The sequence below is a fragment of the Myripristis murdjan genome, chromosome 11 (assembly GCF_902150065.1).
Source record: "Myripristis murdjan chromosome 11, fMyrMur1.1, whole genome shotgun sequence".
Classification (NCBI taxonomy): domain Eukaryota; kingdom Metazoa; phylum Chordata; class Actinopteri; order Holocentriformes; family Holocentridae; genus Myripristis; species Myripristis murdjan.
In genome coordinates, this window is record NC_043990.1 from 25,172,709 (window position 1) to 25,185,867 (window position 13,159).

At 42.5% G+C, this 13,159-nt stretch overlaps 2 protein-coding genes across 2 annotated transcripts; both read left to right on the forward strand.

The window, feature by feature from the left end:
- Nucleotides 1-1,199: 1,199 nt before the first annotated feature.
- Nucleotides 1,200-1,931, forward strand: LOC115367307 (gap junction beta-3 protein-like). The gene has a single exon (XM_030062979.1). The coding sequence runs from the start codon at nt 1,200-1,202 to the stop codon at nt 1,929-1,931; it is 732 nt and encodes a 243-aa protein (XP_029918839.1).
- A 1,380-nt stretch (nt 1,932-3,311) lies between these two features.
- On the forward strand, nt 3,312-12,762 carry tmem54b (transmembrane protein 54b). Its single transcript, XM_030064532.1, has 6 exons — nt 3,312-3,446; nt 4,637-4,833; nt 6,443-6,502; nt 7,830-8,021; nt 10,711-10,857; nt 11,881-12,762. Exons 1-6 carry the CDS (start codon nt 3,434-3,436, stop codon nt 12,175-12,177), a joined length of 906 nt encoding a protein of 301 aa, XP_029920392.1. The 5' UTR covers nt 3,312-3,433; the 3' UTR covers nt 12,178-12,762.
- Nucleotides 12,763-13,159: the final 397 nt, after the last annotated feature.

Consider the following 13,159-nt stretch of genomic DNA (forward strand, 5'->3'; position numbering starts at 1 on the left):
CAGTCTTGACAAAGTTTCTAGGACCAAATGACACACTACCTTGGATGTATTCATCAGTTGCTAACATCTCAATTTGGATACAGGGTCATGAAATAACACTGACATGAATTTTAGTATTTACTGTTCAAGGAGCTCAGGTGAGTCTAAGTTGGATGTCCATTCTGAGGTAAATTGATAGCGACATGGAGGTAGAGAGGGATGTTGAGTTCAGTGAATTCAGTAAAGATTAACCGGCATAAAAAGTTAGAAGCAGGCCATTAATGAGGGTGGTTTAAAGGGAAATTCTGAATGGATGCCAAAATATAGTGGCCACACCTTTGCATTATGGCCAGGAGTTTCCTCGTTTACCCACCCAAATCAGAGACGAACTGTAAGAGGGCGGTTGCTCAAAGTACCGCTTTACTTCATTCTTAAAGGTCTACATGCTGGACAAGGGGACACAATGGACTGAGCACAACACCTGCTTTATTAAGGTACAGATTTTATGATAGGGATTTTAACATGAATTTATGTTATGATTTAGTTATTGTATGTAGGGTCAGTCTGCATCAGTTTAAGGCTTAGCCAGATATTTTGTAAAGCAACAGCCATAAAATGTAAGAGCTGTAAGTTGTAAAAAAAAAAAAAAAAAAAATCATACGTGTCGATAGAATATAGGAGGATGAAGGAGGATTATTTGGAGGATGAAGAGGAGAAAAATCCCTGTGTGCTTTAGCGTACAAATTCCTTAGTCTTCATCTGCACTGTGGCTTGCTTTATGTGTCTAGCAAGCCTATGTTTGATCAAATATTAATGATCTCTTCAAAGTGCAAGTAAGTAAACACTCTTTAACTGTTACGAGTGGGAATTGTTGGCTTTCAGGGCTGCCACAGAGGTAGTTTGATCAGAAGTTAGAAAGTAACAGTAAAACATACAGAAAAAAAATTTACTTTTACAACAGAATACCAGGCTTGGTAAATATGTGAAGAGGGTTGATTTTCTATCATTTGCTGTATTCTTTACTTTGTGATCAGCTCCCTTAGATCTATGTTCTTCTCTTGACAATTCCATGGTGAACTCTATGAGACTCTCTCAAGAATATTCTTTGTCTCCCTGCCTTTCCAGTTTCTTTAAAAAAGATTGCTAAGAGAGTTTGAAGAAAAACTTCTTGGGGATCCAAGGTCGAGAGAGGAGAAGACAAGCAACCCCAAGCTGAACTCATGGATTGGAAGTCACTGCAGGCTCTGCTTAGTGGAGTCAATAAGTACTCTACTGCCTTTGGACGCATCTGGCTGTCGGTAGTCTTTGTCTTTCGCGTGATGGTCTTCGTGGTGGCTGCTGAGCGTGTGTGGAGCGACGACCAGGCCCATTTCGATTGCAACACCCGCCAACCGGGCTGCACCAACATCTGCTACAACTACTTCTTCCCCATCTCGCATATTCGCCTCTGGGCCCTTCAACTCATCTTTGTCACTTGCCCTTCTTTCATGGTGGTGCTGCACGTGGCCTACCGTGAAGAGCGGGAACGCAAGTACCGGGCCAAGCATGGAGAAAACACCCGGCTCTATGACAACCCAGGCCAGAAGCACGGAGGGCTGTGGTGGACCTACCTGATGAGCCTCTTTGTCAAGACCGCTGTAGAGGTGATTTTCCTGTACTTGCTCCAACTCATCTATGACAGCTTCCGGCTGCCAAGGCAGGTTTCGTGTAAGCTCCAGCCCTGTCCCAACGTGGTGAACTGCTACGTATCCCGACCCACGGAGAAGACAGTGTTCACCTACTTCATGGTTGGGACATCGGTAATCTGTGTGATACTCAACCTCTGTGAAATTTTCTACCTGATTGCAGCCCGGATGGTTAACCTCAGACATCGAGGCACTGTCCACACTTCAGCTTGTCAGATCCAGGCTGAGTCGGACTTCGATGGCTGCAGGCCCGCTCTAAAATCATAGGTGTGAGTGGAGGGAGTCTACAGATGTCTGTTGATGAATATCACTGATTGATGAGATGACAACAACTATAATAACAACTTTTTCCACTGAGTGTATATCTATTTAAATGAGCTACAAAGACATTTTATGTGTATTAGGTTACATTTCAACACTTCAACCCCATTATTCCTTTCCTTTGTTTAACAGTGTTAATACAGAATCAGTGTAATAAATATTTTAGTAACCTACAGAAAAATAGACAGTTGAATGAATTTGTATCATTTATCAAATTACCATTGGCCCTAAAATTATGCTTTCTCATTGATTTGTGACCATCGTGACTTTTTCTTACTTCTCCCAGTGTTGCATTGGCCAAAACTAAGATGATTTTTGCTTATTTTGTATTTACTGATAACTTTTATTGGAGCACTGAAAATAAAATTTCTTCAACTTTGGTTTAAAATGGTATTGTCTGTGTAGCACTTTCTGTGGCAAGAGCCACTGCTCTCAGGTTTTATTAGGCCTTTTTCTCCACCTGGTGGCACCAAAGGCCCATTACACTGATAAGACTTCACTTGCAGTAAGGTACAGGTAAGTTGTCCATTAATTGCATTGCTTAAAAATCAACCAGCTACAAATAATAATAGGAAGAAGATGAATGAGAAAAATTTGGAAGAATGTCATTGTATTATTCCTTCAACATTCCTAAAAGGACTCAAAATGTGTCTGTGTTACTCAACAATGAGTTTATAGTAAATGTACTCAATGGTAATTTTCTCTCCATCTTTATATTCCTCAATTTCTCCTTTGTTACAGGTGATATCATAAGACCCTTATCATTTACAAAAAAAATCATCTCCCATGGTACCATTCTAATAGTCCTACAATGTTATATGTATTTGATTCATCATATTATGGTTTGGTTCAATAGATTATAGCTGTGGTATAATTAGTTATGTTCTAAAATGGTCTTCAGGGGTTTTATCCGCCTGGTGGAGAACATGTGAGGTAGTTGCACAGATTTCTACCTCGATTTGAGAGCTCTCTACAACACGGGGAAGTCACCTGTTCATCTGAATACCAGTAATAGATGGAGGAGGGAGGTGCCAACCAGGCGCACCTGTGCTCTGCGTCAAGTACGCAGGCATTAACCTCAAAGCACCGGAAATATGACGACCTTGGCTTCAAAATAAATAAATAACTTTGTTACATGCAGACTAATAAAGTTAGGTGTACAGAGAAATCTAACAATAAAGAACTTTTACCACGGATTACTCTTTAAATATGTTCATATTCTGTACGCTTACTATTTCTTAAATGAAACTTTAACATCCACTGTAGTCTATGAAATTTATAAAAGGTTGGTGGTGTTTGTTAGTAAGGGATTTATTTTGAAAACTGTGAGCATGATCCCTGTTTTATATGTGGCTTGACGCGGCGTTGTGTGCTCAGACTGGCAGTGAGAGGAGACGCGCTCACTCAAAAACACACCGTCAATTTTAACGAATGGTGACTTAACGGAGATGGGCAAGTCAGGTAAATAACAGGCCTGTTTATTTCAGTTTCTGTGTGTTTACAGCGCAGGCAGGGGTTGTTCAAAACTTTCTACAGAGTTCGTGTGTTTGGGTGGGGCAGAACCTTAACACCCACAGGGCTGGAGATGGATTATAGGCTATTTTGTATTTTACATGAGGGAATTGTAAACTTTGACGCACTTAACATCAGCTGTGCAGCAAACAACAACAACAAAAAAAAAGGTTAATTCTGAATATTGAGAATGCTGGTGCACATGTTTTGTACAGTCAGGTTCAAATCAGAAATTGGCTTGAACCATGGAGCCTCTCAGAGAGGACCAATCACTGGTCTTACATGTGGACACAGGCTTATTTTCACAGGCTTAAATGTGTGTGCAGTGTAAATGTGGAGGGTAAGTTGTCACCTTGGCAGGTGGAACGTGTCCATTTAGCTGGAATGTATGAGCAGGAATTCACACAATGTTCAAGTGGTGACACGTCTTGTCATTGTGTGAAGGTTGGAGCAGTGGCAAGGAAAGATGGTGTCATCCCATGACACACACACACACACACAAAGTCGTTTTTTATTTTTTTTCCTTTTCAATAACAGTTACCCTCGAGCACTTTCAAAATCTGTGCTCTTGCTTGCTTTTATTCTAATACTTTATTCATACCTAAGCAGCTTGTGCTCCCATATAAAAGAGCAGAAAGTACTTAAAATAGGCATTTTAGTAAGACCTCACCCTCCCTTCAACTTAAAATATGAGCTGCAAGTACATGTGGCTTTTACGCTTACATTCTGTAATTATCTCCTGTACTCTACTCTTAAATTGACTTTTTTGTTTCATTTGATTTTGGTTATAGTTCCAACGTTGATTTTATTTCAGTTGACTTAAAAGTTGTCTCATAGCTATTTTTATTCTCAGTGTGATTGACTGTGTTTGTTTGGGCCAGTCCCAGTGGTCTGCACGGTGGCTATGTGCTCAGCAGGTAATCATTAATGTCTGTGACAGCTCGGCTGTGGTTTTGACCTGCCTCCTGTGTCCCTGATCAATACAACAGCCGAGGAACTCTGGACCTGGACAGCACACATGATGTAACATCAACCCGATACTCCCTGCACCGCACTCCGTTTTGTTTCCTGCCTCTTTGTATTTCACTGCCTTGAGCTTTAACCTGTTTCTTCTGCTCTGTCCTTGCTTGCCTCCTCAGGTGTGTGTTGTGCCAGCCTGGAGGAGCCCAAGGCCCTGATGAAGATGGGGCTGAGCGTGGTCCTCATTGGTCACATTAACTTCCTGTTGGCAGCGCTGGTGCACGGCGTGGTGCTCAGACACATCAACCTCCACAAGCAGGCCAGGGCCATGGAGTACGCCATCTCCAATGTGGTGGCCCTCACCTCCGGCCTGGTGGTGAGCACAAACACACAGGCGCTGTCTGGAGTATCATGGAATCCAATTCCAAACACAAAACAATAAGGGAAACTGATAAAACTCTCAGGGGAATAATTGAAGAGTTCATTTGCAAAAACAGATATCTCCATTTGAATTTATTAAACCTTTTCAAACTTTTTTGAATTTTATTACAATTTACTTTATATTTATTTCTATTGTTTATATGTTTATTTAGCCTGGCATAATGTTTATTATCCTAGATCATGCTTTGTGTGTGTGTGTGTGTGTGTGTGTGTGTATATATGTGTGTGTGTACTCCAAGCAGTATCAGTGAAAAAGGTGTATTCACTTTAAGGATGTTTTTTATCTGTTTTTGCAAATGAATTCAATTGCAAATGGGATACAGTAGAATGTATTTTTCTACTTGTGTCATTTATTTCACATTTTGGCACAACTGTAGCACACAATTTTCTTCATATCATTACACTGTGTATTTTTAGGTTTAGCTTTTAACATCCTGGCCAGGCACTGTGGATGGAAATGATTCAATCTCAGCTAATTCTGGCACATTTACACTTCAAACGGTGATCAATGTGCACTGTCCCTGACAAAGAAGCAATTTAAATAATAATAAGTAAACTAAAAATAAATGTAAAAAATCAGACCGTTCACACCTTTCAGAAAAATAGCAAACGAACCAGGATGGAGGGCCATGGAGGCACTGAAGGTCATGAAAAAGAATGGCATTTTACGTCATGGCCACACAAATTTAACTGCATCAGTTCCATCAACAAATTTATTAAAATTACTTACGATATATTGTTTGTGCACTTTGAAAAGCAGGTTTGATGTAGTTGCCAGAAAGTGTTTTTTTTTTTGTTTTGTTTTTTTGTTTTTGTGTGTGTCTGTACCCTTTCATGGTGCTATACCCTTAAGAAAGGATCTCTAAAGCACCATGCTCAAATAGCTGCAGGCAACAACTGACCTTTGTTGCAAACTATTTAAGAATGTATGACATCTTCCAAAGGTGCTGTGTTAAAATAACTTTTTCGACACTACATGCTGCAGTTATTGAATTATTATTTAAGCAAATCTGATTATTATTTAAGCAAAGCTGATCTGATTTCTTTGGCTTCTTTGAATGTTTTCAAAAGCATTTAATTCATATCGTTTTTGCAATGTTAATTTTCAAATTTAAGGAAATACTTCTCTGAAAAAGTGCCTGAATTCTAAGTCTTAAAGCCAAATATGAATTGTCGGTTGTGAAGTTAAACGAGACCATACCATGATGATTTTTTTTTTCTTCAGACCCGACAAAAACAACTCGCAAACCATACCTAAGCACTTACATGCATATTCCAAATGCTTGTAGTCAAAGCACTTTGTAGGTGGTGAGAGTAATGGTCTCTTCACGCTCTCTATGGAGCTACCTTGAGTGTACATGAAGAGAGAAACCTTTCACACTGTAGTCACATTGTGTTGCACCTTTACTGCCCTTTTCACTGCTTCGTTGTGTTTTGATCAGCTGTGTTTACCAGGGATTGACTCTGAATGTGCTCTTCCTGTGGTGGATATGGACGGAGCAACATGGATTATGGTGTAGATCTCATTTGTGTGCTCTTTGCAGGGTGTCGTGGTTGGCATTCTGGCTATCATCCTGTCCAAAAACAAGAAGAGCAGAGCCCTGGTTGGTATCAGTTTTGGTTTCTCATTAAGAGCGTATTGCACTGAATGTTCTTGGGGACAGAAATCTGCATGCGGCGTGTTCCCCTGACATTAAGCACTGATTTCTCTTTGCCTCTTTCTCCATTGTTCCCTACCCGCTTTGTCAGATGATAAGCTTTGGCATTTTTGTGCAACTAATGTTCCTAAATTTGATCTCTCTCTGATATCCTCCGTGATGGTGTTGCCTTCCTGCACAAACTTGCTTTCATGTGTCTTGAATGTGTTTTTCTTCTTTCTCACACTTTTATTCTCAGTCTGTGCCTCTGCCTCCAGTCAGGAGGAGTTGCAAAAGAAAAGGCTTTTGTACTCCCGGGTGTAGCTTCAGGTGCTCTAACACCTTCCCCGTCGCGTCTCGAGCTGTGGTTTCTGTCTGTCCTTCTCCTCGTCTTTTTGTTTCCCTCCCTCTGGTCATGTAGCACTCCTCCGCCTCCCTGTTTATTCAGTCAGCTGTCAGGCCGCTCAGACGAGACCGACGAGGCAATGAGCCGAACACAGTGAGTAAGCCCTGGGAAACACTTGCTGTGTTCAGGCCACGCCCCCCTCTTTCTTTTTCCAGTGGAACCGTGATCTTGGAAAGGCAGAGCTGACAAACAGCGAGTCAAACGCTCATCCTTATTATTAGCTGAAGTTGCCGTCCGTACCGTGCAGGGCATGAATCACATGTTATCATAGTGCAGTGAGCACCACTCCCTTCTTCATGCTGACATGTTCTCACACTGTAAAGACCAAATACCCCGATCACAGAGCTGTTAATCTCCTTGACACAGGATCACCACTTTCTCAACTCTTTGTTTCTTCTCCCACCAAGCCTGTTTGCATGCCCAGACTCTGCACCGTGTGTCTGACTACCTGCAGACCTGTCACTGCACATATGATATGTGTTCTGAATGCCTGCAAGTTTTCCTCACGTTTTCATTTGTCTTATTTGTTATACATGCAGTTTTATACATATCTGTTTGATTTATACATATATGTTTTGATTTTTGGCAGTTTAATTTATTTTGTCTGAAACTGCTGCATACCCCGTGTACATGCAATAATTCCTGTTTTTTTTTTGTTTTTTTTTTGTTATGTGAGTACTCATTCTTTATTTTCACACTCTTGTGTTGTGCTGAAATACTTAATAATTTTGTTCTATTTTGTGTTGATATTTATTTTTCTTTGCTGTATCCTACTGCTGCTTCAACAACCCAGCAGCCTCTCCGAGATCATCAAACTTTAATTTTCGCAGTCACCAGGTTTTGGCTCTCCGATGTAATTATTTGTATGTCCCTCTGCTCTTTCCCCAGACGTGGTCACTTTTCACAGTCAGTCTGGTTGCTGGGCTTACAGCCGCAGCATCAGCCATCGGGCTGATGGTCTCTGTGGTGAGGGCCATCGTTCACGGTGGGCGGAGCCTCCTGACTCACTGTCGCTTCCCAGACGCCATCGGTTACTCCAGCGTCACCAATGAGTGTCCTTTTGACCCCACACGCATCTATGTAAGTGTATATGTGTGTGTGAGAGAGTCAAGTCAAGGTGTGATCTGACCTTTTGTCTTGCAACTTTCAACCGCAGATGCTCGCCCAGTCCGCTGTCACTGCTGCATAAACAGAGCAAACAGACACGTTACAGTGTCATCTTACCTGCATCATTTTCCTTCATCTACTGTATATTGTGTAGGGATTTACCGTGGGATCTGGCTGATATATTATTTGTTTTTTTGTTATATTAAAAATCAGATATCAGCCAGTGGAGCGTCAGCCATCTGCAATATGAAAGATCCTCCGCAGTTTGTTGAAGCTAGGGACACACTAGGCGACTCTCTCCAAGTCATATGTGGAGTTTGTCACACTCACCAACAACAGTTTGTGCTGTGCTTTCTGTCCTAGAGGGCTTCACATCCCACAGCTATGAATCTAGGAGGTGGCAATGCATGTGATGCTGCTGTTTTTTCTGCTTCTTCTTAACATAGTCTTACGAAGGTTGGCAACTAGTTGGCATAACCGCCACCCACAGCTCAACAGTGTTATGCAACAAGCGTGTGTTGCATGAGATTGGTCCACTGGCAGACCAAAGACCTCAAAAACCTCAAAGAACGCCCACCTCCTCCTTACCCCAACCATAAACATCTCTAACCTATACCTAAATTTGACCATCTGACATGAGGTAGGCATTCGATGCAGTGGGCATTCCTTGCGGGCTTTGTTTCTGCTGCCAGAGCTTGTTGTGTTACACTGCAAGTGTTATTGACTTTGCACTCCTCTCACAGTCAATCAAAAAGAGGCAAAATGAAAGACATGCTCCGTTCATGTGGCAAATTTTGTCTCATTGGAGTTTCTACTGTCACGAACACAGAAGAAGAGCTGCCTGTACTTTTTTCCACCTGCGATCTCACTGGCTTTTGACTGTTTTGTCACAAGAGTCTGCTCCTAGGACTTAAAATTGTCTCTACCGAGACGTTGGAGCTCTAAAACTACATTGGAGTTGAAGACACACCAGATGACGCTTTTTTCCAGAGTTTTTCTCCTAAAACGATGCAAATCAAAGCAAAGCAAATGAAGCTGGGGACTTTTAGTCTTTGCCTTAATTTGCATAGTCTTAAGAGTTTCCTTATATTGCCTAAGGAACACAGAGGAGGAACCTTCCTTTAGTTTGACACCCTAGCGACACAGTGTTATTATTCGTGGGACTCACTAGAACTCTCACTAGAACTCTGACAAAATCAAACATGTTTGATTTTATCCTAAGGGATAAAGGCCTTAAATTTTCATGTGCTGTATTGTGACATTTTGATTGAAATGTGGACAAACATGCAAAAACATGTGAGATTGTTTTTAGCCAGAATTTCAATAGATTTAAAATGGAGGCTTTTCCATTATGGGGGAAACTTTGAATAAAACTTTTGTATGAAAATAGTCAAATTCATGGTATGAGCATCTACCTTCAATAACGCAAACTGGTCAGATCCTGGTGTTGTCCCTTTTGTCTGTGTTTGAGCATGTGTGTGTGTGTGTGTGTGTGTGCACGCGTGTAAAAGTGAGAGAATTGGGTGACTGTCTTTCTGTCACTCAGTCAGTCACACTCTGCAGCCTGTGGGCTAGTGACAGGGATGCTGACCTGACCCTGTCCGTGCACCTCAGGGTCTGTCCTGTAACAGTGCGCTACAGATGGCCTGTCAGCCCCGCTCAGCCTCACAGCTCCATCCACACATCAGCGCATGACTTTGGCATTTTAGCATGGTTAATAGTTCACATTTTGTCAGTTAAGCGTCCTGGCCCTATCTAACCCTGTCCCGACTAATGCCATGGAAATGCCACCGAGGAAGAGAGGCTCTGCAGTCGTCACAGCTGTCTGAGCAACTGTGTTTGGCACCGTCATGGTGAAGCCAATGAAAATTGGCTGCACACAGAGGTGCCTGAACAATTATAGTGAAGATGTCGTTCCATTAGGAATTGTGTGTGACAAGATAGTGGTTTATGTGTCACTTAGAAACATAACGTGGATAATAGAAAAACTGACCACGTGTGCTTCATCTCAGCGTCAGTCGGTATAGAATCAGTTTATCAACCTCTTTTGAAACAGTGAGGCATTTAGAAATTGCTTGCATTGGTCACCCAAAAGCTGAAAGTGGCTGCCATGGCTGTGATACATTAGGTGAAAGCCCTTCATGGCCTGATTTTCACATTTATCCTGATACATATTTGCTTTCTGACAGATTTTATTCTCATGCAAAATGTAGCTTCTGTGCCTCCTGCGTACCAAACTCAAGACCTAGAACCAAACTTTTGCTCCTTGTGGATTGCATGCTCAAGTCGGAATCACTAACAAAGAACATGTGTCTGATGTTTGATTTTTTTTTTTTTCCCCCCCTTTTTGATTTCTTTCTGAACATTTTGTCTTTGAAATGTTCTGCTCTGCGATTTCTGTTCCCGCCGACTCTCCTGTGTAAATGGAGACGGCTTGGTTTGCCACTGTGTTCTTCTCCAGATCGCTCTTAGAGGAATATTCTCTACCATCACATCATCACATGCACACAGTGGGCTCATTTTTTGTGAAGCTCGTGACTGCTCTTGCCTCAGATTGTGCTCTGCGTGGTCCAGCTGGCATTTGCTAACAACCGTCTGTTCTCCCCTTGTCTCTCTGTTTCTCTCTCTCTCTCTCTGTGTCTCCTTCTCTGTCTCCCTCCAGAGCACCACTCTGGTCCTTTGGGTGCCTCTAATTGTGACGTGCATCATCCAAATGGTGTTTTCTACCCGGTGCTTCATCGTGTGCATTTCGTTCCTTGGTCTCCCTTGCTGCCCTCGTAAGACGAGACCAAGAGACCACGGCAGAATGGTGAGGCTTGGACTCTGACATGCGGCATTTTTGCCTTGAAATAGCAGGCACACACAGTTTGTACTAATGACACTAATTAAGGTTCTGTTCTATTCAAGTGTACCAGGATGTTTCTAGTGATCCATGCACCATCCCTGCCTCTGTTAGACCTAAATGAAACAGAACCTTAACTAATGTCATTAAAAACATATTTACCTTCTGTTTAATGTCAAAATGGCTGCTGTGAAAAAGGTCTGTTGCACCCCATCTGAGAGGATTTGTTGTTATGTATGACTTTATACAGAATTCTTAACTTTATTTACTGAAGGTGAGGAAACCTGTGAGCACAACAGTCATCCTTTATACTATACTCATTGTGCTTGCTTGCAAGTAATGAAATAGCACTGAAAGTGAACCATTGTTTCTGAGGTCACCTGGATTTCCCTCAGGGACCTTTGGGGGTCCCAGGTGGGCTTGGAACTGGCAGACTGCCAACGCTCTTCTCTCCTGCAAATAGTCACCACTCAAACTCACAACATATCCCTTAGATTGATGCTGGTGTAGATTGAAGCTACATGACACTTACACTGAGTGAAATATTGAAACCCAAGACCCCGTTGTTTTATAGTTGCACCATTACATCAAACAGAAAATATATAGAGGTCGTGGGCATCATTTTTTACACATTTCCCTGTAATTTAGCAGGACGTATGTGGTATCTTTGGAAACCCCGGGGGCTCCACTAGAATATAAAATAGTTCCGAGCATTAACCTCAACTGCAGAGTTGAGGTTAATGCTCTCTTGTATGTAAATATCTAGAAAAGACAAAAAAAAAAGAGCCCACACAGAACAATGCACTGACCCTCCAGCTACCAGCCATACAACTGCCAGCACAGAGGCTGCTGGAAATATGCTAACACAGCCATCTGGGCCTTCATCTGAATGCTTAAAAGTTAATGTGTGAGATGATTTTATGGCACAGCATGTTTTGAATTATTCATTCCATGCCTCATGTTTTTCTCCCTTCATGTTTGTGTGTGCAGATCAATGCGGCGAGGCCGGTGGAGCGATCTGCGCCGCCTCGCTACGGTCCACCTCCACCTCGCTACGCTCCACCTCCTACTCGCCGCTCTCCACCTCCTCAACGGGAGCCTCGTCCTCCTCCTCAGCAGCACCTTCACCGCCAGCACCGCAGCCTTCCTCCGTCGGAGAGGCAGCCTCTTCGCCAGCAGCCTCACAGAGGAAGGCCAGCGGCGAGCAGCGGCAGCCAGCAGAGAGCACCTGAGCAGCATCAGCTGCTGGAGAGAGGTGCGCTGGAGAGATCCAGCTTCTGGATATAGACGACTGTGCTGATTCCACCGGCTGTGGGAGAACGTGCTGTTGTCCTAGCTACAAGAATTGGATTATAATGTGATTCACCCATCCCCCTTTTCCTGTCACTAATTCAAATCTATGAACTCTGACCTCAAAAGTGCTAGAAAGGAGATGTTTTATTTACCTGTGCTGTGGATGTGAGCTCCAATCTGATGCATGAATTCTCTGTTTGCACAGCAGATCCCAGTCATGAGATTGTGTGTGTGTGTATGTGTGTGTGCACACATGCACGCGTACACGTGTGTGTGTGTGTGTGTGTGTGTGTGTGTGTGTGTGCGTGTGTGTGTGTGCATGTATTAGGGTGTATTTGACCCAACCTGTCTTTGTCAAAGATTGTTTTCTTTCCCGTTTGTGATGCCTCTTTGATTCCATTATTGTGTGTTATGACTGAGTACACTATTGTTTGTGTGTGTATGTGTGTGTGTGTGTGTGTGTGTGTGTGTGCATTTGCTGGTGGGTCAAGAGAAACTCGTTTCACGTGAAACTAGCTCTGCAGTGCGTCCACTTTGTATTTATTTTCCTACTAAATAAATGTCTTATTCATAATAGTTGAATGGTCTTTGTGTGTTCAGTGTTTTGACGTTGTAATGAGTCTGTCAACTGTGATGTGTCATTTAAAGGTGCACTACACAAATTTGCAAAGGGTCGATGTAACCCAACATCTTGACTCCCCAAAAAAGATGGTTGAGTCTACATGGTTCTCACTCACTGGTACGGTGTGTGTGTGCTTATTCCGCTTTTTTGTCAGTTGAGTGTGAAGGTTCTCATGCAAATCAACCCTTGGTAATTTTGTGCACTGCACCTTTTTAATAACTGGTACTGTCAGCAAACAGTGACCTGACAGGACTGACTGGTTACACACACTGACAGGAAGACAGGTTGGTCGAAATACACACACGCACACACACACAGCTGACAGCTCAGCAGTCCTTCCCACATCCTGTCAGA